This window comes from Crassostrea angulata, chromosome 1 (assembly GCF_025612915.1).
Source record: "Crassostrea angulata isolate pt1a10 chromosome 1, ASM2561291v2, whole genome shotgun sequence".
NCBI lineage: Eukaryota > Metazoa > Mollusca > Bivalvia > Ostreida > Ostreidae > Magallana > Magallana angulata.
The window spans coordinates 37,008,748-37,036,121 of NC_069111.1; the positions used below are offsets into that span (position 1 = coordinate 37,008,748).

Here is a 27,374-nt window from a genome sequence, read left to right on the forward strand (position 1 = left end):
GTGAATTTGTATTTTTTATGTCAATATCCTATTTCATAGCACATTAAAAAGCACTTCGTACTAAAGAAGTAACAACAGAACAGATATCATTACACATTTCAAGATTGTACAAATATGTAATACTGTTACAAGTTCACCTCTTTTAACCATGCAGAGAAAAATATGTTTATAAGCAGAAATACAAAGAAGCTTAGAGCTGCATCTAACAAATGAGCGACAGTTATTTGTGTCAGATAATGCATTTGAAACAATATATAGGAGTACTTTCACATGTCTCATATTCATCTTTTGGTGAAATATGTCACCTCCTCCCTCATCAGCTCTTAGCAAATGAGGAACATATGGTATATATATTTTCCAATGTGCTAAAAATAATTCAAAAATGGATTTGGAATGTATGCATGATACATGTACTAGCCTATATGTCTTCATTCATCACTCGTTTCACACAGAGGTAAGTTATATTAAGATGCCTTTTTAGCTGGTTGGTTGCGAATTTGAATCCATGTTTGGGTTTCATCCCTCATGATGACTAATATAGCCAGCAGCGTAATTCTGTCTAGGTAATTTTCTATATGAACACTTTATAAACACAGTATGTCTGCTATGCATTTTCATATTTGTGAAGAGCTGACTCTAGTTTTTGGGTAATCTGGAAAATGAAATTGTATTGGCATAGAAGTGACAGTTCATCAATTACATCAATCTCTATAATTTGTCATCAAAACCACACTGACAGCCTGGATTAGCAAATAAAGACTATAGTCATTATATTAGGTAGTTAACAATGATTAATGTATGAACATTTAAGAAATTAACAGCAATGTTAAAAAGTTCACCGGGATATGAAGTTGGTTGGTCCCGAAGGGCTTCTTGGTAGATTTGATCACGTACCAACCAACCTCATATCCCAGAGAACTTTTTAACTGTTTATTACTTATATTTACGTTTGAAAAAGACAAATCGTCCAGATTTGTTAAATGAGATTTTAAGTTTACAATAATCCAATTGATAAGTGCTTGTTATGATCAATGTGACATTATGAAAAAGTTCATACAGAATTGAACGTTTTCACTATTCTATAGGTTCATATATTGAGGAAACATATTTGCAAATGTAAATATGTACAAATAAATGTTTATGCAAGCTCTTCTCGGTTTACTTACATCTCTATAAAATTTAATTTGTCCATGTAAGAATTTTTGCATCATTTCTTTATAGTCAGCTACTCTTTCCCTCTGGAAATGGTTCATTTCTGCTAAAGTTCCAAAAGATATAACATCTGCCCGCTGTATAACAGCAGCTACATCAGACTCGGGCATTCTTCCCTCGTCCTTCAATCGCTCACATTCTTTGGCCTTTCCAATGGCTCCCTACAATCAACCAGTCATAGATAAGGACATCAGATTCTTATTATATATATATATATATTTCTATAAAAATTTTCTATTAATATGAAAAGTTCCTCTAACTGTTAACAAATCAATTCACTGAGAACATGACTGTTTTTATGGTCAAATACCAGAATCCTTAATTTAGATGATTCATTTTTATACTGAGACATATGTATTGGATTGTATCCAGTGTGACCAAACTTTGAAAGATCCTTGCAAAATTCTTCTGTAAATACATACACATACATGTACAATATGTACAAGGACTGTACAATCTCCCCCGGTGATTGAAATCCTTCTAACTATCTACGAAGTGCATGTAAAGTAAGATGGTTAATACATAAACCCAATCCAGATTTTACAAGAGACAAACCTCATGGAGTTTTAGAACATCAGGGTAGGTTGAGAGCATTCCTTTGTACTCGAACAGAACCTCAAGCATGTGGTCCAAGTCTTCCCGTGGCTGTAAACATTGAGAATAGAATCAGAACTCAAGCACTGTGACCCTTATAAAGGGGCTGTCATATGCAATGTTTGTGCTATGGTATGGAATCCATACTGAAGATACTTGCTTGTCAGTTCTATGGAAGTAGAAAATCAAGTGAAATGTATTCCAATTTATTTTTACAGAGCACAGAATATATGTACTTTAGAGTCTTTACATGATTTGCATGATTACATGTACATGTAGTCATATGATGATACAGTCTCCCATGGATCAAGATAATCCATGTTTAAGCCATGGCGTTACACCCTTATCATATGAATTGCAGATTTGCATGCCATTTTTTTCATTCATTGAAGAAATGAACATATATAAAAATACCAAATTTTGAAAAAAAAATTTTGTTTTTGCAGAAAAAACATTTGATACCATATTCTCTGCGAACTAGCTAGCACATTTTACTGAGCAACTTTTAAATTTCTCACCTGTTTTTCATACATGTCTCCGATTTCATTGTAGGTATCACCAGTATAATCAATTGCAGCCGTTAAATTTTGTGAATCTAAATGTACAAAATTACACAAAATATTCATCAAATTCAAAGTAGCTCTTATTCATTATCAAAAATTGTATATTATGTTATTTTTACAGTATAATAATCGTAAACTTTTTTTCCCAAATTAATTTTCAATTCCACACTTACGTGCCGCAGAGTCCAAGTTAAATGTTTCTGCTAACTGTTTAAAGGACCCTCCAATCTTTTGAAATTCTCTTTTGTAAGCTATCAATAATCAAATGCAACTTTCAATCAACAGTTCTCTTGAGAAATCAACGTTCTACAAATACTACAAAGAGAGACAATTCACATTTTTGCAGGAGCAAGTTTCCATTAAAAGGCAGAATTGTCATTTTTGGTACAAATATTGGCACACACAACCCCCCAGACAGTTCAACATATGTACCAGTACATGTACTTGTACTTACGACCCGTGTGTTTTTTCCGACTGTCATGTCCTATTTGCAGCATGTTACGCATATTGTCGTCCATGTTTTTCACAAATCTGCAGAATATTTCCATCCTCTTTTCCCTGTTAATCAATAGGGAGAAAATAAAACATTATCCAGACTTTGTCTTCTAACAATTAATATTTTTTTATAACACAAACTTTGAATAGGCATTTTTATACAATGCAGAATTTTTACAAGAGTGATTTTGTAAAAATAACAGAAAAAACACTGTATACCATATGTCTTTGAGTTTAATGTGCAGTAACTTTATCTAACTTGAACCTTAGAATTGAGAACTAGCTGAGAATCAATTGCATGGAAAAACATTTGCATAATGTTCAGTGCCTTCTATGAATGTTTTTTAATAAAGAAACTTGACTTTTATTCTATACACAAATTGAAATCTCCCTATCAGACAAATAGAGATGAAGAAAGCTGCTAATAACAAATGTGTAATTTGATTTTTGACTCTATTGATTTAAAATCATTTCACAATACTATTGGAAGTTATTAATTAAGGTCTTCCCGTTTCCAACGGAAGACCTTATAGTGATTGTAATGTTTCTTTTTAAGGTCTTCCGTTTCCAACGGAAGACCTTATTGTTATTGCTTTGTTTCTTTTTCCCTTTTATTATTTTTTTTTTTCTTACGCTTTTTTGTACAAGCGATTTCTTGAAAACGGCTTGACCGATTTTCGTGAAAATTTCAGATCTTGTAGATATTAATAAAAACCTTATATATAATTTTTTATTTTAATGACGTCATTTCCGTTCGGGAGATATTGACGTTTTAGTGATTTTTAGAGGGTCATTTTGTCCTGCTATCTCCTCCTAAACGAAAAAAGGTATTGAATTTAAATTTTCAGGGATTGTAGACAAAAGATTGTAGATGTGTTTAAAGGCATTTATGGTTGTCTGGCTCTAAAGGCGTCGAAGCTCGCCTGGACCCGAAAATCGAGTTTGGAAAAACGACGCAATTTTTAATGGTTTTCGTTTTTTATCTCCTTTCCTGAAAATATTTTACCATAACATATAGGGCAAATAAAACTTATATTTACAAGATCTTTTGTTTGATAACAAGAAAAAGGGGCTGGTCCCTCAAATAAGGGGCCAAAAGGGCTCTAAAGTCTTTCTTCCATAGCACTTTACTGAGAAATATTTTGTAATATGTTTAAGAAGAAAAAGAATTCATCTTTTACTAATAAAACTATACATTATAAAATTTTTATTATGCGTTACGTAATTAGGGGTTTTAAGGGGCCAAAAGTCCAAAACTTGGATCGAATATATCTCAAAAAGGACAAATATTTTGAAAAGCAATATAGAATAAACGATGCTTAGAATGATGTTTTAAACAATATTCAATCATAAAATTTTCGTTATCTGGCCCCAATAAGGAGATTAAGGGTCGGCCCCTAAAATGTCCTATCCCAGATAGCTCTAAAACGGCAAAGAATTTCTAAACACTTGTTGAACAAAATATGTTTAATATCAAAAGAACTTTCGTATGATGCCAAGGAAAAGGGGCTGTCCCTTCAATTTAGGGGCCAAAAAGGGCTCTAAAGTCTTTCTTTAATAGCACTATACTGAGAAATATTTTGTTATATGTTTAGGAAGCAATAATGTTCATCTCACATTTATTTAACAATATATTATAATTATTTTATCATGTGTTCCGTATTAAGGGTTTTTTAATGGGTTTTAAGGGGCCAGAAGTACAAAACGTTGATAACATACCCCAAACAGAACAAATTTTTTAAAGAAGCATCATTTTGAAAATCAATATAGAATAAAATGCTGAGAATGATGTTCCTAACAAAATTCAACCATCCCTTTTTTGTTGTTGCCCCGATAACGAGATAAATGGTCAAATATCAAAGTCATGGTCATGTAACCTTCAAAAAATCGCACGGAAGACCTCCTCGTTGCTCGCAACGAGATCGTGTCTAGTTATTATTATTATTTTTTTCCCCTTTTTGTCTTGTGAATTTCTCAGAGATGTCTTGTTGAATTTTTATAAAATTTTCAGGAATGACTGAAAATATAAACATCTAGCGGTTTTTAGTAAAAGATTTTCGAAATTCACTTCCGTTCGTCCGTTTCCTGTCCCACGACAAAAAGCTTGTCACCTCGAGATCTCAAATACAGTAAAGACTTGAACATCCAAACTTTGTGGGGTGATAGACCTATAGCTGTAGATGTGTTTAAACACTTTTGTTTTGTTCGTCGTAACTTCCGGTCGTCACCGGAAACACTTCAAAAATAATTATTTTAAGGCATTAATTTTTTTGTCCGTAGAATAGCTATATAAGTATAAATCTATACATAGGATATCTCTGCGATGTAATATCAACAAAAATATTCTACTTCCGGTGAGATATCTCAATTATCTCAGGTAGCTTTTATAAAACACATTTTGTACCCGCGATATCTCAGAAACTAAAAGTGATCAAGGCACGAAACATTCACGTATGATAGACATTTGATTGAAGATGTGTTTAAACGCTTTTATTTTGTCTTCCGTCACTTCCGGTCCACAACGGAAGAGTTCAAACAAATCGAGCTGTTTGTCAGTTTAACTTTTTGTCTTTGATAGTTTTAGTTATTTCGATAAATAATAATGTAAGATAGGCAAGTAAACAAGAAATTATAAATTTAATTTTTATTGAGCACTTCCGTTTGTCCGTTTCCTGTCCCAAGACAAAAATTCTTATTTTGAAGAGATCTAAAAAACGGTAACAACTTGAACAACCAAACTTTGTGGAATGATAGACCAATGTACGTACATGTGTTACCACTATTTTGTTTAATCCGGCGTAACTTCCGGTCGTCAAAGGAAGTACACCAAATTTTGATTTTTTAAAAATTATTTTGTTTACTTAGCCTGGAAGTAACATTTAAGCTAAAGAAATATAAAAGGTCATATTCAAATGGTAAAAAAAAATCTACTTCCGGTGAGATATCTCAAATATCTCAAATAGCCTTATTTTATAAAAACATAAAGTACTCGCAAGATCTCAGAAACTGTGAAAGATCAAGACAACAAACTTATATGGATGATGAACATTTGTTTGTACATGTGTTTAACGGGTTTCATTTTGTCGTACGTCACTTCCGGTTCTCACTTGAAGCATTAAAGCAGAAGACTTTTTTTTACTTTAGATTTTTTTAACATTTTACTCAATGTGAAGAACAGTAACGTTCCGTAGGTAAATGTACTAAATTATCTACTTTTAATTTCCTTAATCACTTCCGTTTGTCCATTTCCGGTCCCGAAATAAAACTCTTCTCTTAACTAGATACTATAGATAACAAAAACTTGAACATCCAACCTTTGAGGAAAAACAAAATGTATATATTATATCCATTTTCTGTTTACAAGATAACTGGATTTTTTTGTGCAGATTAATACATGAGGAACGGAAGACCTTTTTGTTGCTATAGCAACAAGAGTCTAGTTCATATATATTTCTTCTATTTTTCAGACTGCATGGTTTGACCAATGGGCAAGGCTGTATCATTTTTGTTAATCGCAGATCTACCCTATACTTACACGTCCCTCATGTCCAGGGAGGTGGGAGGGGTCTGCAGGGTCAGGAAAAACTTGCCGCCCTGGTATTCATCCTTCTCTGCTTTCCTTTTGCCAGCCTTCCATTTCTACAACAACCAAATAACACTAGAAAATTACATGAATATCAAAAGTACACATCCACGTGTTTCAATCCAAAATTTAATACACATTTCATGTTAACTTTTATTTGTTGTTTTTATATCTACATATCATATTTTCACTTTCCACAATCAATGCATGCTCTTGAAATGCTAGATTTTTTTCTGTCAATATTTGTCATGAATACAAATATACTTTGAAGGTATATAAAATTGAGGCAACTTTTCAAAATTAAATGTTTTCCGTAAATACTCAACAGAAAGGACTTGAAAAGAAAAAAAGATGGCATGCATTTTGTTATCTTAGTTTTGAAACGATAATAGAAAAAGAGTCTCAGAAAAATAATAATTTTATAATTTTAATGAACATGGCAGTATAATGAAAGATATCACTGATATGTAAACCTTCACAATGTCAATGCATATAATTTTTTTGTTACTCACAATAAAGTTACTATCAAAAAGTCAAATTTATCAACTACTATCTGATTGCATGGTTCCAGTCAGAGAACATATAACCAATCAGAATTTGTTTCTGTTCAAAACAATTAACAGAGACTGAGAATTAAAACTTGTATTTATGTATAATAATATGAGACAGTGGCTATATTATCAACCATTAACTGGTAGGTCCATGTAATTAAAAAATTTTAAACATCTTCAGCAACTAGTGCTATTTATTCTTTACCTGAAAAAGTACCATAACTAATGTAAGGTACTATTTATTAAAATAAAACAAGTATATTATCGCACGTATTTGGGCGGTACAATGTACTTGTATTACTCCCCGTTTCTCTCCTGGATTGTATCCAAGTTTATAAAGAACAAATTTGCACAGCTGCCATTTATGCATGTAATTACATGTAATTGTTATACACGATGGGAATTGTAATAATTTAACTTTTAGTTGACCTTCACCTTAAATTAATGTCAATGTAATATTATGAACAAAAAAAATTTAATTTTACTGTATGTTTTATTTGTAGCGGATAATATATTATTTCTGATGTCTCCACCTTTTTGATAGCAACTGTTGTCAAAGGATAGCATGAGGATTGTAACTAAAAACCTTGACATTGTGAAGATGCAATATGTCAAGTTAATAATATATAGTTGTATAACATTCTTGTTTCTTTCATTAATATATAAATCAAAGCATGTAAACAAACTGGGTGATTTTTAATTTTATATATACATTTATTTAAAAAATTATTAATCCTTTTAATGTATTCTGAATCCAATAAATTTTGCGTGTAAAACTACCTACATGTTCTTGTGTTCTGTAAATGTTGCAAGTCAGTGGCGTAGCTAGGGGAAAAATAAATGTAAGCAGTGGGTCTGGAGGGGGCAATAGCCACCACAAGCTGAGCATAATTCTATCAATCACTTTGGCAAGAATTTCTCCTACTGCATGATAATTAGTTTTAAAACCTCAACAATTCTGCTTTTTCAAATTTTGATTTTCAAAATCAGCAATCTCAACAATGAGAATAAGATTTTTGCTCATTTCAGGACACCTTCTATGTCCAAGTGATTAAATGTAAGGAAAACTAGCAATTTTCTTTCTTATATTTATGAAAACTGATGTTTGTGGTTGTTTTATGCATGTACTTTAACCTCCAACCAACAGAATTTAGGGCTGAGATCTTGTTTAATACTAAAATAGCCTCATATGATGTTGAATGTTTCAAGATGGTATGATCATTATCCGATTTGAAGGAAAAATATTTAACTACTTAAATGTAATAGCATGTCCAACAGTTAAACAGTGTATTGGAGCAAGTTCAGAATGCTTCAGGAAAAGTTCCAGTACAAATGCGAAGCAATGTCGAAATTTTCTACAAAAAATATCAATTTACATTTTCAAAAACTGCAAAAAATATTTGTAAGCATGTGCTTACAGTGCTATAACATAGCTACGCCACTGCTAGTAGATGTAAGGTGTATATAAAATTGTCCAATAAGTTCATTCAAAGAGTTAATGAAGTAAAAAAAAAAGCCCAGTTTGATACACCAATGTACTGAAATCTGTGTCCATACAGAATACAAATAATGCAAAACTTACTGCAAGACCCTGAAAAAATGTTAATATAACATTGTCAATGAGTTGAATGATCATTAATATTAATACATGTACTGTGATACAATCTCCATAACTTGAAATGCTCAAATTGCACGCACTGTGGCTGGGAAATATCATATTATATATAACAATATATGACTTTTAGATCTTGCCAGGTACATGTACATAATCTCTGGTCATGCCAAATTATCTACCGGGTAGTATATCACACTCTTGTCCTGAATCATAATATACTAGTACATGTATTTATCAAATCAAAAGAAGACTCTAATACTTCTCTTAAGGACTGGCTAAGTCTAGAACTAGAAGATATTGTTACTCATTGCTGTATAAAAAACGCAATGCATAATATGTGTATATATGTTATAATTGTATTTGCAGTGACATATAGGCCCAATGGGCTGGGTGTTTCATTATCTATTTTGTGTAACATTTTGTAATTTGTTATAACACATGTCACTATAATAAATTATTCACTTACTTACTTACTTAAAATGTATCATAACTAAGGTTGATTATAATCATCATAGATACATACAGGTACCTTGATAACTTGGAGTGTTTAAAATTTTGTTGAAAAAATATGCCTTACAAGAATTTTATTGTTAAAACAAGTACCGGTAAAATAAAATGAATCAGATTCAGAAATTATCAAACTTAGAGATATCTTGGCATATTGAAACATTTAAATTGTAATAATTAACAAGTTCCCATATTCATGCACAATATTAGCCTAAAAATAATACAGAATGAAAAAAAAATTACAGTTATAACATGTGCATACATGTACATGAACAACACCATTGTCAAACACCACTATTCCATTTGTACACAGGACTGTTATATACATTATACATGTGTAGCATTACCTTTTCGTCTGTACAGGTGAGGAAGTGGTTGAAGACCTCTGACTGGGAGATGACGGGGTGACGTACCATCCTGTCCACCCACAGCTGCAGCTGTCGCATGCGCTCTGACACAAAGTCGTCCTCGTAGCGACCTGCGGGGTCAAACATGCATTGCTGATGATGTCATTCATGGAAATTACATCAACCCAAAACATGGTCTTAGATTATGTGTAGTACTGTGGTGCCATTCATATTCAAGATCATCAAATTTCATAGATTTATACCCCAGTTCTGAGGATATGTAAATTCATGGCCAATGATCTTTTCAATACAATGTCTTGTTTGAAAATGATTTTCAAGGAACATCTAACTTCATCAGTGGCACCTGAGGTTATACATTTTGTTTTAATATACAAAATATGTAGCCTCTATCTAATTATTAGGTATGGGGGTATATTTCTTTATTATGAGAAAAATATATACCGGTAAAGTCAGGCGCCCAAGAATTTCATGGATCATCTCAATATAAAAATTGCTTAATGAATATTAATGAAACCACAGTATAAATGATGATACGGTTAGATGTTGATTAGAAAAAATGAACACATGTTTTATTTAATGTATTAAATACACACTATTGCATTATTCATATTATGAGCATCAAACTTCACATCTTTTAAAAAAATTCAGTAATTTTCAAACCAAGTTCAATTGACTTGATTGAAAATTATCCAAATTCCTTTAAAAGATTATTAAGCATGTAAATAGCAGAGTTATATAAATTGAGAAACTGCCAGTGAACACAAAATTTTTAAAAGTTATTTTGTTATACCAGAGAGTCTAGTCTAACCACCATTTCTAAACCACAAGAAATGCAGAGCCCAAATCCTACACCCATAGCACCCCTAGTCTTTACGTTCGTATCATTATGTGTAAGGATTAATATTTTGCAATGAACACTATTTAGTCACTTTAGTCATGCATATCAGTAATTTCTTCTCGTAGTTCTTCTAGAGAGAGAAAACAAAAATAAAAATTTCACACATTTCAAATCCCAAATAAAAACTAGTACCTTTTGATGAATGTTTTGCTGAAAATCCAAATGGTTTAATGTAAGATTTAGATGATAAAGCATGTAGCTTCTTCATCAAAATATGATGAATGCAAGGGATAATAAATACCATCGCCTATAAATGATGTATACATTGCGGTTTGAGAATTTCATACTCCAGGGAAAATCGGATGTGATGTTGGATACTAAGTTTATATAATAGATGGAGGCAGTGTGCAAGGAGGTTACTGAGCCTATATACAGGGGCTCAGACGACCAGCTGATCGGGATAAACTACAAACCTCCTTTCACCCCCTGAGTAGACAAGGAACCAAAACTCACTGCAAATTAAGAATCTCATTAGGCCTCGTGTGAATTCAATTAACAAATAACACATTCTTTAGGTTGTGCGGATATAAGGAATCCGTACAAGTCCTGTCCTCTTTGGATTGTGGAGACAAGAGCAATCTGTTAAAGTCCTATCCTGTCTCCAACTAGAAATAAATGGTTTAAGCACAGTCAAATCTGGGTCAGGAGGCTCAAAAGACTGGGGCCTACACCCAGTTTCTCCCCTGATTAACTCCGGCCAGCATACACTGGTAGCTACTTTCAGGCGGGTGGACTGATACAATGCTGTTAAAATGCCTAGACCAGGAACATATATCACCCAGCAGAATTTGAATCAACTGCTTTTGGGTTATGAGGCAAGAATTACTGGTAATATGACCACTAATTTCTAATTCTGTTGAACTTAGGTATCTTGAGCACAGATACCAGTATCTCAAATACCATGGATATGTCTGAGTGATTTGGAAGTCCGTTCCACTTATTCTTTAAGTACAAATACACGTGAACATGTACTTATATATCTCAAATTCTTGGTCCCATGGAGTTGGAGATTAAGAGGTTTAACCGTATTAACTGAATTAAGGAAGCTGATTTATACATGTCCTGCATTTCAATATATATATCTGTATACAGTTTTAAGAGGAAAACATTATAAAATGGCAAGTTAGGTGTAAAAGCAAATGTTACATACATAATTATTTAACAAATCTTCTTCATATAACACATACCTGAAAGAGCTTTATCGGGTAATGGAGGAATGGGAATACAAGTAAATTTGGCTTCTAGGCGCTCGTGTAACCAATCAAAGTGTTTGTATCTCCGACTGACTTGAATGTTGCTAAACTGCAAAAACAAGTTACAAAAAAGTTTTTAATGCATTACATTGATAACGTAACAGCACTATGCGGAAGCAAACTGATGTAAAAATTGCACACTAAACCACAAATCAAAAGTTCTGTTACTGACAAGGGTTTAATTCCACAAGTCTTAAATTTATTTCATCAATTATGAAACTTCACTTCAACTGTTGGAGGGAATAGACTTTGGATCATGTGACTTACAGAAGGTGTGAGTTGATAGGCGATATAACTCTTGAGTCCCTTTAACTTGCTCTCCTTTTTGGGTGACTTGATAGAGCAGGTGTAAGGCTGGGAGGGGTAGTTCCAGGCAGGACCGTCCTGTGTGTCCTACAATGAATTTAAAGCAGTTGAACAAATCATTATCACATAGCAAGATAGATGTACACGTATGTTCATATGTACTAGTACACATGTAACATCTGTTTTTTGTAAAATATTCAAATTAAACTTTCATCATTTTTGAGACAGGCTTAAAAGAATATGCAAAGTATTATGGTAAAACAGAATTACGGAAACCTGATGTTTAGCAGTACATACCTTTTTAACAACGAAAAAAATTGAAAATTTTCATTTATGGTAAATAAATTTGTAGAAAATATATTTTGTTGAAAATGAAATGCTGCAAACCGGTAATTTAAATGTGGTAATTAAACGTTTTATGATTATTTTCTTTAACAAGAAGCTGCAACTTTTATAGAAAGTGTCTTGAAATTGTATTACAGGTACTAAAATAGATACTGGTATACTGTATACTGTATACTGCATGGCTGGTTATTTTGGCAAGGTGTTTATTTTCGTCTATTTTTGCAATTTAGAAATACCACCGTTTCAAAGCTGAAGTCACCAAAATTAAGCATGAGTATGGTTGTGCATCCTTGTATAGTGGATATGTTCAATTTACCAATATTTTTAATGGTAAACTCGAATCTCTTGAAATTTCCAAATTATACACCTGTCAAAATAACCTGCTATATGGTATGTTACCAGAAAAATATAGAATGACATACTATAATCTTAATGAGGTCACTCTCGGATACATTTGCTGACACTGTTCCCATCAAAAAGGCATCCCCTCCAGTTTTGGCAAAGGTAGAGAATCTACAATCAACAAAGAGATGTATTTTTTCTTTAAAACTATGATGAAAAATGATAATGTTTTATGTTTTCTATCACCCTATCACTAATACATGTACCTGCCAGAATCTAGCTAAACTTACTATAAACCAACTTTTATTTGTGACAACTTTATTTCGTAATTTACAAGAGATAAACTAGTTTGCAGTGACTAATTTTTGAGATCATGACTTTAATAATCCGTACAAGTGGAAAAAAATGTTCGCGATGATGAGGCTCTCGCCAACTTTACAAAATTTTCTAACACCAATTTAAAGTTGGTTTACGGTATCTAAACAAGCACCTGTTGAAACTTTTCTTCACTGTGCCATATTTGGAAAAATCTGAATTTTGAGTCATCTGTTTTTTTTCTCGCTTTGGGGCAGATAATCCAAAGTTTCCTGACCCAGGCAGCTGGTCCTGTGAAAAAAAGAAGATATTAAAAATTTAATAGCAACAAACATATAAACTTTTCAGTTTCAAGAAATGTTATAGTTAACTTGTAAATATAATTTCCTTTAATCTTTATACTGTATCTTGATAATATAAGATAATATACAAAGTTTAACATAATTTATCTAAATTGAAAAGCAAGTTCTAGATGAAAATCAAGTCCACTGCAAAACTATGTTATTGATGTTTTTCCCACAAACCCATGCATTAATAAAGATCTGGAGTTCAATAACTGCCTCTTTTTTTATTTAATGGTATGCTTTTTATAAATTCACATAACAAACACACTGGTAGAGTTGAAGAATATTATCAGTAAACCACACAATTCATGATTCCTACTTCGCAAAATAAACTAATACTAGTATGGAGCACAGTATTAGCCAATGGGTTTTTGACAATGATGGAATGAATATTGGTTTAACTATATTAAAGCAACATGCAATTTTCTCTGGGGTTTGTTTATTCCTTTCCATAGGAGAGACCACTCCTTCTCCAAGCTGTGCAAACCTTACCTCTAGAAAATCCTGTTCACATTGAGTATCAGAAAGAAAAATATTTTACTAATTTATAGAGTACCTTGCCTAATATGATCTGAGAAAATCAACCCAAACCTTAATATTTTGACAAAATGGCCATGGCATTCAGCATGCATGTAAAGTTCATGAACAATAGATTTCAAAAATATCTCAAGTACCGGTACAATTTTAATTGAATTCTTCGTGCAGAGTAAAAGATACAGGTATTTATGTAAAATTATAACCAGTTATTGGTCATTTGTATTATCTGAAAATATCTATCGATTATGAAACTCTCAGACATTGTTAACTGAACAATCTGAATTAATTTGGTGTCAGTCATATTGCACAAATAACTTTTACTACAGCTAATACCAGTAGATCTTACATTTTTTTAAAATTAAACAATTTGATACATGCACTACATTAACTAGTAACTGGTTTATCAGTTAAAACAAAATTGTTATTACTGGTAACCAATACTTGATTGCCACCCCTGGTAATTTTATCATCTTTTATCCTGCACAAATATGGTAGGAGTGTGCTGTGAAATTTAATACTGGTACATGTAAGTGAATGTGAATCAATCTTATGTAAATTATACAGTGATATTGTGAATTTTGAGTATTAATTAATACTGCTTTGATAGTGCAATGGATCTGTATCTCATTTGAACAGAGATTTGGGTAATTGATTGCATTGTAACAGGTAACTGCTGATTGGCTCAGTAATCTACCTTATCTGTAGCTGTAGTCTCAGGAGCATCAGGCTTAATCTCATTGGGCTAATTATTCAACTTGTATTAATTATCAGCAGTAACAGAACCATGCATAGCAAGTATAAGAGGACCTCTAGGTGCATATACAATTGCAATCTAGCTTTCAACATTCCATTATATACTCAGATTATTATTTTAAATTTAACATTTGACTTATTTATTTTGTTTAAAAATCTTTTATATTGTGAATAAAGATTCAACTTAAATCATAAAATCATGCAGGTATAAATCCAGGTTTCTGAGTTAATAATTTCAAAATAGTTTTGGTAGAGAAGATACAGAATTTAGTAAAATATTTAAAGCAACAAAAAAAAAATGTTACAAAGATGTTGTGTACCAACATTTGTTATATTTACATCTGCAGGTACAGAAGATATAATATGTGACATTCGCCATTCAAAATAATCAAAGAAAAAAACAACCAATGGGAAGCCAGGGACTGGATTTTACCTGGCTGGTGTTGGTGGTACTGTTGGAGGAGTTGTCCTCATTTTCATCGTCCCAGTCATCATCCCACCCCTCCTCGCTGGCCTGCTGCTGCACCCCTCCCCCTCGGAACCCCTGGTTGTTGACGCCACCCGCACTGTTGTGGTTGGCATAGTCAGGGGCATGAGGTGGCTCCTGGTCCCAGCTGTCGGTACCGTGGCTATTCCATGCATCATTGTTCCAGTCCCCACTCTCAGTTTGTGGCGTGTTCCAGTCACTGACCGGTGCTGATGGGGGTGGGGGTGGAGGGAAAGATGGTTCAGGTGGTTCTAGTAGCTGAAAATTAAGGCAAAATGTCTCAAAAATGGAAATCACTTTTCAGTTGATTGCAAATTATGATTTCTCTTGTTATCCAACTTACCTGTACCTTTACAACAATTTTACAATTATGAAGCATTAATTCCCTTGTTTTGCAAAAAATGTGATAAATCTTACTAAGTAGGATTAATTAAGTTAAAAATAGTTTTACAATAGACACATTGATGGAAATTCTAGAATACTGCCATTATAACTTTCATCTCATCAATAAGAGTATTTTTAATATATTTATTTATCATTTAAAATTCTGACGATTGAAATTAAAATGCTTAAAGTTAATCAGGAAGTACTTATCTGTAAGGACTAATCAATTCAATATAAAAGATCATCACTGCTTCAATCAAATACAACACAATTACTGCAATAATTTTACCCTTCCCAATCTTTTTTATTAGCAGTTAAAGGAGGGGACTTTTGAAAAGAAAATAGAGAGGTTTGCATTACTGCAGCTTTTTATTACCTGTACATAGGACTCGGGTATCAACCCTTGTTGGCCGGCTTCATTCCTGGCCTCCCACCATCCCTCTCCAATGTCCTACAACAACAACAACTTAGATAACTATCAACAATCTCCACGGAAAACAACAAATGGCAGAAAGCAAAGAGGAATGCACATATCTCTGGCATCATTATCTTTAGAACTGCATGATTATTTTTTCAATGCACATCTTTTATCGACATTCTAATACATGTATTAGGTTCTTGAAGAATCTTTATTGATTTCTCATCTTTATTCGATCAATAAAATATAACCAATGATATCCTTCAAATATGTATTTCATTCCTACTTTTCAATTTTAATCTATATACTCGAATGATTGTTTATAAACAGCATATAATGTTTATCAACCATAACATGTTCTGAAAATAAGTGAAATTTATAATACCATTGAAAAATTTATTAAAGCTCATTCTTTTCTAGTAAATCACTAACACAATCTTTACTAAGAAATGCATGTGTACTTTGGGATTTTTGCCTTTTATTTTGTTAACTGTAAACATATTTCCTAGCTGTGCACAAACATAACTTATGTAACTTTACAAAATAAGGATGATCTAATCTTTACTAGGAATAGCTTTTGGTGAAGGCTATAACTTTTAGTCACCTTAACTTGACTTTCCAAGTATAGTCATGTATAAATCGCTTTCACCTTGTGAGGATTTAAAAGTTATATGTCATCTATTTTGGTAAACACGCCATATATTGCTTTATTTATATCAATGACAATATGAAATACACCTTCACACATAATAAACTACCCAAATCTATTCAATAACAATTGAACTATGCATTTACTACATTGCTCTGATGTAACAGGAAATAATTAAGCAACAGGAATTTTAAGTCCCTGCAAGTTCAAAGAGCATAAAGACCCTGTCACACTTATCCAATTTGTATGTGTATAAATATCAACAGTTTCTCTCCTTCAGCATAACAGCTGTGTATGTACAAGTAAGTAGTTAAAACAAGTGTTTCACAAGTGCCTGGAAGCTTGCCGATAAATATCTAGGACAATAAGGACATCCACATAATCTGTGTAAACGTACTTTCCCTGTATTCCTGCCTCACGTCATTTGTATTGTTTACTTAAGCAGGCATATCTGATCTGTTTGTATGATAAGAGAACTATGTGTACATGTACAATGTATACTAGGATAGTTTTACCAGTATATACATATCACCAGACTTACTAAATAGTAACATCATGTACACTGTATAAGTATGTATAGATAAACATGCACGCAATTTGCTGTACAGGGTAAGGCCATGGATAAACACTATGAAGCCTCTCTATTTTGGGCCAATAGGGGGCTGTATATTACTTTTAAAACATCTTAAGTTTTTCCTTCTCTAGCTACGGAAACACTGTTTCTTCCTTACATGATACAGAAGAAAATTCTGAGGTCAGAAAACACAAAATAGCTAGTTATAAAATCAACATAGAATGCGCAGCTTCCGGCCTTGGAATTACAAAAACCAAGAGTGGGTGAAATGGCTTTAGACAGTGAACTACAGGTGAAAGGTCGTGACCTGACCCAACCTGGCCACAAACTTCTCTTGAGTCCCCTGCAGGCAACCACTGTCAATTCATATCTTCTGTAGAGAACGTGCAGGTATAGTGTGCGGTCATTGTGTTTAGATGAAATGATACCTAATGGTATTTGCACTCATTATTGTACATGCACTCATCATATTTCTTTGAATGATGTCTCTACTTTGAATGGAATACACTGTGCTGGCATCCTGCAGATTTGAGCAATTTACAGACTTTCTGATTGTTTAAATTCAGCTAGGATGACCAAAAACTTCAATGTAAATTGCAAAGACGAGAGTAATTTTCTCATTGTTTTAAAGTAAACTCTTTCATGCAGACACCTCTGAATTCAGCTAAATTCAAACTTAAGGGGTGAATCACAAAGTTAACAGCAATTACAACTCATCAGGAAATGATTAAAGCTCCCGCATCCCTAGCCAATCCAAAATACTTGTTGTCTGAGCATTCAAAATAAGATATTTCCTCTCCATGGTGAAACACAGACAAATTGTTATCCCATTAGTCTCTTGCTGAGTCCATACACTATCTGGTTTATCTAGAGTAAATGTACCAACATCACACTTTTGCTAAATGTTTGTAACCCATACCGGCTTAGGCAAAGGTGTTCAATTTGCCTAAACTGATTTATTTAGTAAAGTGTCAACAAACTTCTCATGGCCATAGGACAAGCATTTACTTGATAATGACACCTTTAAAGGAATTCGGATGAGGAACTTTATACAAACACACCTTTCTAGATGTCATTGACAAAGATACGCAAATTATTACAAATTACCAGTATACGAGATAACGCTTGCCGGATTTATTCTCCCTTCATTCAAATACTGACACACCATGACAAAAACAACCCTCGGTTCAAATGGATGATTCAATAGATATAGTATTACTTCATATCTGTCTTCTATATAAACCCAAACCTTCCTAAATTATGAAATTCCTTTTCTCCTACTTAATGTCACATTTCTTAATCCTGAGTAATAAAAAATATATAATACTCTGTTTACCTGAAATCAAGTGTGAAATGCTATTAATTATCCTAATTAATCACCTTCTATTCAAGATAGCTAATTCTTTGCTCTCAGTCACCTGTATCATCACATGTATTCATCAACCTTTTAGCATGAAATGAAAAAATTCAAGCTATTATGTAAACATCTTTTTCTTTCCTTTTTTTTTAATTTTGAAAGTGTATTTTATATCAGATTAGTGTATAGATAATGTTTCATATGTTTAAAAAGTACCTGACAGTATACCAATATATATATATATACACACAGGGAAAAATTCGTTCCTGTTTTATTTTCGCCCCTTTTGCCTTCATTGTCGGTGGGCGAATTTAAGACTGGGCAAATTCTAATGTCTCAAATTAACCTTCTTTAAATACAACTATGTCTGGGCAAATTCAAGATGGAGCAAAAACATGTTTAAGTAAAGAATGGTGAAAAAAAAACACAGGGCAAAAATAACTCTGTATACAGTATACAATCAATACTACTATATTAAAATAATATACTCGAATTTTTGCGCTTATATACCGATAAATCGGAAGAGTACTGTCTTTTGTTTTATATATTTTAAACATCATTGGTACATAAAGATTACCAATTTGTTTTTATTTTTTCTCAGTTAAGCTTCGCTTATTAATAATCAATGAAAATTCCGTAAGGAATCCCGGAAATCATCTGGATTTTTCGGATTTTATAATCTTGCGTGAGCGCAATACATTCACGTTAACGAGATCTGTAGTTTATGTTTCCATGATATCATATTTCCATTAATAAACTCAGAAACAATAATACAAATATGTGTACATTTTCATTGGAAATCGCTTTATATTCTGTTCATGTATATGAGAGAAGATATAAAATAACAATTATACATATCAACTTAGTACTTACTTAATTTTGTCTTCGTGATGGCAATAAAATATTTGATTCCATGCAAAAATTCACATTATATTTCTTAGGAGAGTGAAGATGGAATGTTTTATCATTGGAATAACAAATGTCCTTTGCTATGTACACGGTTTTACGAAAGAATGCTTTCCGTGTATAATTGTCTCTGTATATCGAAGAAAATACATGTACGTTGGTGAAAAAGTGTTGAACTCTTTCGTTATAATATGGATTAAAATTTTAGATGAGAGGTATTTACAGTCTCAAAAAGGTTTATTATGATTAATTTGACTGTTATTTTGAATGCAACTTCAATTTTCTGTTACATTACGGGTATATGGAAGGCATTCTAACTGTGGTGAGGGCCTTTCCCGGGACACAGTTAGATTGTTCTAACAAAGGAAAGTGTTGTTAAATTAATGGCATTATTGTAGGCTTATAACTTTGTTATGTAAATGTCAACAATATAGTGTATCGATGTATTCATTTCGTAAATGTCCGATATGCAATATCAAACCGTGCACGCACGCGTCAAAATCTAGTATGTTTAGTAGATGTTATCTATTGATATGAGATAAGGATTCATTCAAAAATCTAAATATGAATTTGCATGTAAATAAATTAAATATGTGTATCTATATTAAGACGAGGAAACAAAATCTTTTACCATATCATACTGCTATATGTACTTCATCTAATTAATGTCTAATCACGTAGGCTATGATATAGATTATAGAGGCTATCATAAACAGTTGGGTCACATCGACAGGTGGTTAAATTTATTATGTACACAGAGATGTCACCTTGCAGTGTATCAAATATTGATCTGAAAGTTTTATAAAGTACAAACTTCGAAAAACTTTCTATCGTTATAACTTTGTTACATTTGAAATGATGCAATTGCAATGTGTATAAATTACATATTGTCACACTAGTCCTGAGGCTGCGCGGAATAAAAATACTACAAAGATATACTCTCCAGTAATAACAATAGTCTGAAAACATATATCTAGTGATAATCTTCATGATAATTCATCATTTACCTCAATGGTTGGTAAGGATTTATTTCCTAGGTCCATATTGAATCACGATTGTAATATCACATGGGTGATTGCTTAGTATGTAGTGCAACATCAATTTTTATAGACACAATCAAAATGTTAATTATTCATTTAAGAGGATTTTTAAAAATTGATCACTCTATTATTATCAATGTTAAGTATTTTTTACTTAGCTGAAAATACTAATTAGACATGCCTCTAATGAACAAACATGCACAAAGTTGTTTTTTTTAAATTGATCAGTATTATATCATTTATTATAATACTTAAATAATAGTTTTATCTTAGCAGGAAACACTACATGTTAGTACCTCTGATGGGCAAACAGGCACAAAGTTCAATTAAGATATTAATATTATTCATAAATCATTGTGCAAGAATCTTAACTCCCCCCCCCCCCAACACAGTATCAGACCCAGTGTAAAAAGAACAACCTGGATGCAACTTCTGTCAGCTTACCTGTGTTACGATGGTTAGTGTCTCCCCCGTGCTGAACGTCAGCTCCCCATTATCAAGATCCCCGTTGAAGTCGTACAATCCTCGGGCTTGTATAGCCTACAATAAAATCAAAAGCACAGGTTGACAGCATGTCAGCAGATTGATCAAGATTTCTGTGGTACTCGTCATTACTAAAACTATTCAAACATCTACAGATGATGAGAAGAGACAGAACCGCGGCTACCTGTGGCACTGTTAGCATGGTTACAACACTGAAGCTGTTACTGCAGTCATGGAGAATCTGAACTGCGGGCATGAGCAAGGAATCAAATAAAGACCTGTTTATCCTCCCCTGTGGGATTTTTTTTCAGTATATATTTTTGCTTCATTAATTAGCGCATATGGTTCAATATTTTTCTGTAGAATTTCCCTTTCCATTACATATCATGATAATAAATTAACAAGAACATTTCCTTAAAATATCAACATTATCTCCTCTTCAAATTTCCAAAACAAAATTAAGGAAAGTATGATTAGAAACAAAATCTAGAAGGATGTATTTAAGGACTCATTGGGTCTTAATCTCTGCTTTTTTGAGTGAAAAATTCAATAACATTACAAAAATGAAATTTGCGTAGTTTGGGAAAGAAAACTTAACCCTCTTGTATTCAAATTTAAATATGAAATTACACTGTCTGAGAAAATTTGTTGATTTAATCAATATCATGATATAACTGAAATGGTTGTAATATTAGCACACATTATATCTAAGAGTATTCATATATTAATGTGTACTGTAACTTTCATATCATTCCTCATAAAATTGGTTGTACCTTTTTATCATGCCCCCCCCCCCTCCCCAATCTTGAAAATGGGGGTGGGCATATTGTTTTGCACTAAGCTGTTAGTACATCAATCTGTTGGTATAGACATGCAGTGTTACCCAGTCCACCTTTTTTTCATAATCCTCCCAATTTTAGTGCAATTAAGATTTTATTCCCCTCTCCCTTTAACATATGAATTGAATATCGATCATCAACAAAGTATTGCAATCTTGATCATATGATTATAAAACAAGCATGCAAAAGTAACATGTAAAACCTGGAAATAAGTTATCTTAAAGACACATACAGAAAATGTTTTGTAAACCACACAACTAAGAGTATAATCTTTTGCAGACAACCTCTCTATACCTAAAGGCAACCATATCTTGTTCCATCAGCAAGGGAAAACAAGATTCCAGAATGTTTTAAGCAAATGAATTGATACTCTTTATAAAAATTCCAGCCAAACCCGAATAAACAGATACATAATGCATTAAATAGAACTAAGCATTGATAGAATGCTTTTGAATTAGGTGAAAGATTATCAATTTACTTTAAATTTCTTGCATTTTTTTGTGCAAAGGCCCTAGTTTGAACTGGCCCATATATTTTTACCCATTTTTTGTTTACCTGGGGCCAAGGTGTCTTAATTAACCGTAAAACATCTTAACTTTGGGTTGTGGCTGGACTCCACAAGAAATTAACCCTTGCAATAAACTTGGTGGGCTAGATTCCAGTTGCTGTTATGATTATCACTTATATATGTTTTTAGTTACCATCAATTAAATCTCTATATAACCTTGAACATATATCAGAGTTTGATTAATTATTTGCAATATATTTGACTTCTGCATATAACTTTCTCTGAATTTTATATTTCTAAATAATATACAATTTTTTTAGGAAGTTAAATCATCAAGAGCAAAACTTGAATGAAAACTAAAATTTAAGACAAAATGCAAATACATAATTATAGAATATATATTGCAACAGCTAGTAATGAAAGTTTTCTGCAACTATCAATGTACATTTGCATCACCTCTGCTGAATTACAGTACTGTCACTATCTACAATCCTAATCAAGAGAATATATTTTAGGATAATTTTTGTAGTGGATAACAATACACATGGTCAGGTTAGAGGGTTCGTCAAAAAGTTCAAAAACAGGATGAGCAATTGTGGTTAATCTTTTTTTTTTGGAGTCTCCTGGTGAATGACCATGAATGACTACATGCATACCAGCATACTAAATGCTCCTGTATATAATACTTGTGCCTTCAGTACAACCCGTACATTTATACATGTGTTATACACCTTCATAATGACAAATAACAATGGTCTTCTTATATCATACTAAAGCTTTCTTTCCTTCTACTGACTGTAACAGTAATACAATGTACATGTATCTCACATACATCATGCGCGGATCTAGAGGGGGGGTCGGGGGGGTCCCGACCCCCCTGGAAAATGAAAATTTATTAAATTTACATAGTAAAATTATCGCGAAAATATGCCTCGGACCCCCCCTGGCAAACACAATTATCCTTCGGACCACCCCTGGAAAAATTTTCTGGATCGGCCCATGTACATTTACACCCAACTTGTTTATAATACACATGTTTCAGGATACACAAATTTGTTATCCTTTTTAATACTAAGTACAAGTTTATCTATATTCTAATTGATTGTGAACTAAGTACCTATTAATTTATATATCCTGTATTTTTCAACTTGTTAGCAACAAAGATAAATGATTGAGTGTTTTTTACAACTACATGTACCAGTATACAGCTTTCCTTACACTAGAAGTATTTGTGAGGTACCCAGCAACATGCATATTGTATAACTCATGAAACAGCAATATCTAGAAAACTAATCCGGACAGCCCTATAAAACAGCAAATGTAAGAGAAAGTGGTTTTATTAAATAAATTATTTAAACTAATGCATCGTACTATACAATTCATTTTCTTTCAGAATCTTGAGGTACAATACCATATACAAATTTTAATTGAAATACAATGTAACTTCTCTATTGTACAGACAGTTGCAATCTTGACGCACATGTTAATTTAAAAGTTACTGAAGCAGCAATTCATAGACCATAAAATCTGTGCATCTGCCATCCTCATACAAACATCATCTGACTTCAAGATTTGGCCTGCTGTCTTATCCTATTCTTTACATTTACTAAAACTTGTGTTGATAACTAAGATTAGGTACCCTGACACATTTCGATATACATGTATTGACATTTAGCAATCTACATACCATTAAATCAGGATCAACCGTTGACAGATGATATCATTTTTTTTAAATCAATGCATAATATTACTGACATAAATAGCATAAAATTGAAGTTTTCTTGTCAGTGCACTACATGTACATATGCTATATGACATTAATTTGTAAATGCATACATGTATCTTTATATGCTTAAAAAAAATATTTGTATCTGACACTCATATATACATGCAAATCTTTAATAATTTATCACAATGATGAGAAACTGTAATATTTGAAATACGAATCATAGCACTGTCTTATGTAAATAATTACCAAGTGATTTTAATATGTCTAATTCTTTACATTTTAAAATCAAATCTATTTTTGATTATCTACATATTATTCATTTTTATTACAAGTTTATTTCTGTAAATTTACAAACATGATAATTTTTCTTTTCCTTTGTGAAAGAAACAGATATATATTTTTCAGATGCATTGGCCAATTAATTGGCAATATTTTACTCTATAAGAGCACACCAATTTAATATCTTGTTCGGTGGACATCTGATGAAAAAAAGTATGTTTAGGCAAGCGACAAATTAATAAAATTAAAATTTGGGGGGGGGGGGGGGGGGCAAAATTTTTAGGTGATATAGATTAACTTGAGCAGACAATTATCATGATTATATTTAATTTCTACTTTTTTCTGACTTAATTATAAACTAAAACAGTTTATTATACAAAAAATGGAGCGGAAAATAAGAGAAAATAGAACAGAATTTCCTGGATGCTAGAAATCTGAAATATTATCTGTATAGTTTTGTTTAAATATAATCATGAGGGTATATTCCTATGATGTTGAATTTAATTATTTCTATTTTTTATTCTTTTCATTTTAAAGGTCATTTTTTTTCAAAGGGGGGGGGGGGGGGTGTGGAAATTTTTTTTTTCTCAGGGTGAAGTTTGTCGGGGGAATATTAAATACAACTGCATCTATATGCATGTTATTCAAAGAAATTTAAAAAATAATATTTCACTTTTTATCTAATAATCTGATTGAGAATACCTAGTATATCTGATAAATTTCACTTTCATATATATACTATAAATATAGTAGTATATAAATAAAAAAAAAATCATCAATATTTGACTGCATAACATCATATAAAGCTAACACCAATGGTACAAGTCATTACATGTTATGTGTTAAACATGCACCAAGGATCAGTGACCTGCATGGCTAACACAACCAGCCAAATGCTAAGAATAAACAGGACTGAACTGCCGTTTACCACCACAGTTTCTGCCTAAATACAACATTCTGTAATACATGTACTATGAACAAGCGCACTCAAGGGCAGTCATTGATCTAATGGTCAAAAGACTTGACTGTATACACAGTACGGTAATACCCCTATCGTCTTTGTACATTTGTATACGTTGCGTATATCCCTATTAATAATTATCTGTGGTCACTTTCAGAGGACCTTGGAATATATATTAGATATTGCAGAGACAATGTATGTCCAAGAAATCATTTAAGTTCATACAGGTGAGTGAATGAATTTTCTTTTTTAATCTCTACTGTACTTTTGATGTCATTGTCCAAAATATTTGTATCATTTTTAATAGTAAATTCATTAGCAACCATAAAAGATATCAATCCAGAGTCTTTTAAGATTGATGTGCTCTAAGAAAAAGCAGTTTTACTGTTAAATCTAGATAAGGAGGCTTTTTATTTTAAATTATTAATTTAAATCATATCAAAATTGCCATCACAGCAGTCACATTTATCTGAGATATGGAATCCGGAAACAGTTTTCACAGCTGTAACAATGACATCTATGGGGAGTCTGAATGGAAAACCCCAGTTGGTGATGAACTCAAGGACAGTAAGTTTACAATTTACACTAACACTTTACTTACATAAAATATTCATGACAATCTTGAATCTGCGTGGTGTACATTATAGACACTCTGACATATGAGTATGTACGCCTATTTGAAAGAGTAGACTTGATCAGGGTACATGACATACATGTATTATATTCAACATATAATGATTGTCCAGTATAAACATTTTACATCATTTTGCAATAAAAAGAATAGCACTAAAATTAAATATAGAAGGAAAATGTAAAAAAATCAACATTGATTTGGACTATACCATGGCTTCCGATGAATTACAGTTCACAAACACACCATTTAATAAATTAAACCTAAACAGTAAACCACAAAACTAAAAATATGATGAGGATAAATGATAAATAAAATATGTGATTAATTTAATTGTGTAGTTTGAAAGAGAGTACTTCGCAATATACCGACAGTGGTGTGTCCCCATACCCACTTTGGTGTTCTCAGGGTCATCTCTAGTGTGTCATTCCTATTTTTGAATTAAGTGTTATTTTTTGTCATTAATACATTCTAAATAATATTTCTCTCAAAAAAAGGGGAATATACTACTACCAAATGTTGGTCTATATACACATACACCCACCCACACAAACAAACTTGTGAATCCGCCACTAACGTATGGACGATTGTTTGTGTATTGATAAAATGATAGTGACAGTTCTGTTATGCAAACAAATATGATGATCCAGCAAATGAATAATTATAAAATAGTGGTAGCGAATATTGCATACAAACGCGTGCATTTTTATATTTTATTTCAATGGTAACACGGGTATTAAAGTTGGTCAGAGATGTGTGACCAATCCACACGTGTCCCATGAGTTTTAGGGGGTGTCAAAAAGATTTAAGAGATCAAATATCAAGATGGTTGTCAACAGAATATACAATTTAAATACTGCCTACATAAACAACGGTATGTTGTTATTAAATATATAGCCATTTAACAAAAATATATATATACATATAAGATATTATACATAAAATTGGTCATTTTTCGTCGGTTCACACTTACCATATCCGCCATACTACTTCGTATTGAAATTACAGCGCCATCTGTAAACAAAGAATCAATTTACAAGGGAGACTACCGAGAATGTACACGCACCCGAGTGAATCATCTTTGCCTCTCCCTCATGATCCTTTCTGTTGTTTAGTTTTTTTGGATTGGATGGCGTACTTTATAAAGGTTAAAGAATGAAAAATGCCAGGAATGTTTTTTACTGATCTTTATCAACGCATGAAAGTATCGTAATATGAGATATATAAGGGGCCTATATGTAAAATGAATTGATAAAGTATCAAATTCAAGTGCAAGAAATTCTATAATTAAATTGCATAATTGTATTGATCATGTACTTCATGTTCATATGTACATACATACATGTATATCAGCAGGTTATATCTTCTTCCTTTTTATTTAACCATCTTTTTTAAATTCTTTGAATAAAAAAACGCAATATAAAAGAGACATAAATTATTTATGTCTAGCTGTGACAGACATAATTAAATAACATATTTATATTATATTTTATATTTATGTCTCTGGTCTGTGAACATAACCATAATTTATAGTAATAAATTTTACAT

The 27,374-nt window shown here is 32.2% G+C and overlaps 1 protein-coding gene and 1 long non-coding RNA gene across 4 annotated transcripts; one reads left to right on the plus strand and one right to left on the minus strand.

The window, feature by feature from the left end:
- On the minus strand, positions 1–26,851 carry LOC128162649 (sorting nexin-33-like). Of its 3 annotated transcripts, none has more exons than XM_052825913.1 (18): positions 26,800–26,851; positions 20,841–20,936; positions 15,829–15,903; positions 15,015–15,326; positions 13,784–13,795; positions 13,123–13,238; positions 12,713–12,803; positions 11,907–12,032; positions 11,574–11,688; positions 10,800–10,838; positions 9,468–9,598; positions 6,400–6,503; positions 2,824–2,927; positions 2,543–2,620; positions 2,325–2,401; positions 1,768–1,857; positions 1,167–1,373; positions 1–652 (listed from the first exon to the last, which is right to left on the minus strand). In XM_052825913.1, exons 1-18 carry the CDS (start codon positions 26,809–26,811, stop codon positions 605–607), a joined length of 1,833 nt encoding a protein of 610 aa, XP_052681873.1. In that variant the 5' UTR covers positions 26,812–26,851; the 3' UTR covers positions 1–604. The 3 variants fall into 3 exon arrangements, with proteins under 3 accessions (XP_052681873.1, XP_052681858.1, XP_052681866.1); XM_052825898.1 differs by lacking the exons at positions 10,800–10,838; positions 26,800–26,851 and adding exons at positions 10,519–10,536; positions 21,064–21,176; XM_052825906.1 differs by lacking the exons at positions 10,800–10,838; positions 26,800–26,851 and adding an exon at positions 21,064–21,169.
- Positions 24,847–27,251, plus strand: LOC128162667 (uncharacterized). Its single transcript, XR_008240691.1, has 3 exons — positions 24,847–25,422; positions 25,652–25,762; positions 26,835–27,251. It is a non-coding gene; the product is annotated as an uncharacterized LOC128162667 (long non-coding RNA).
- Positions 27,252–27,374: the final 123 nt, after the last annotated feature.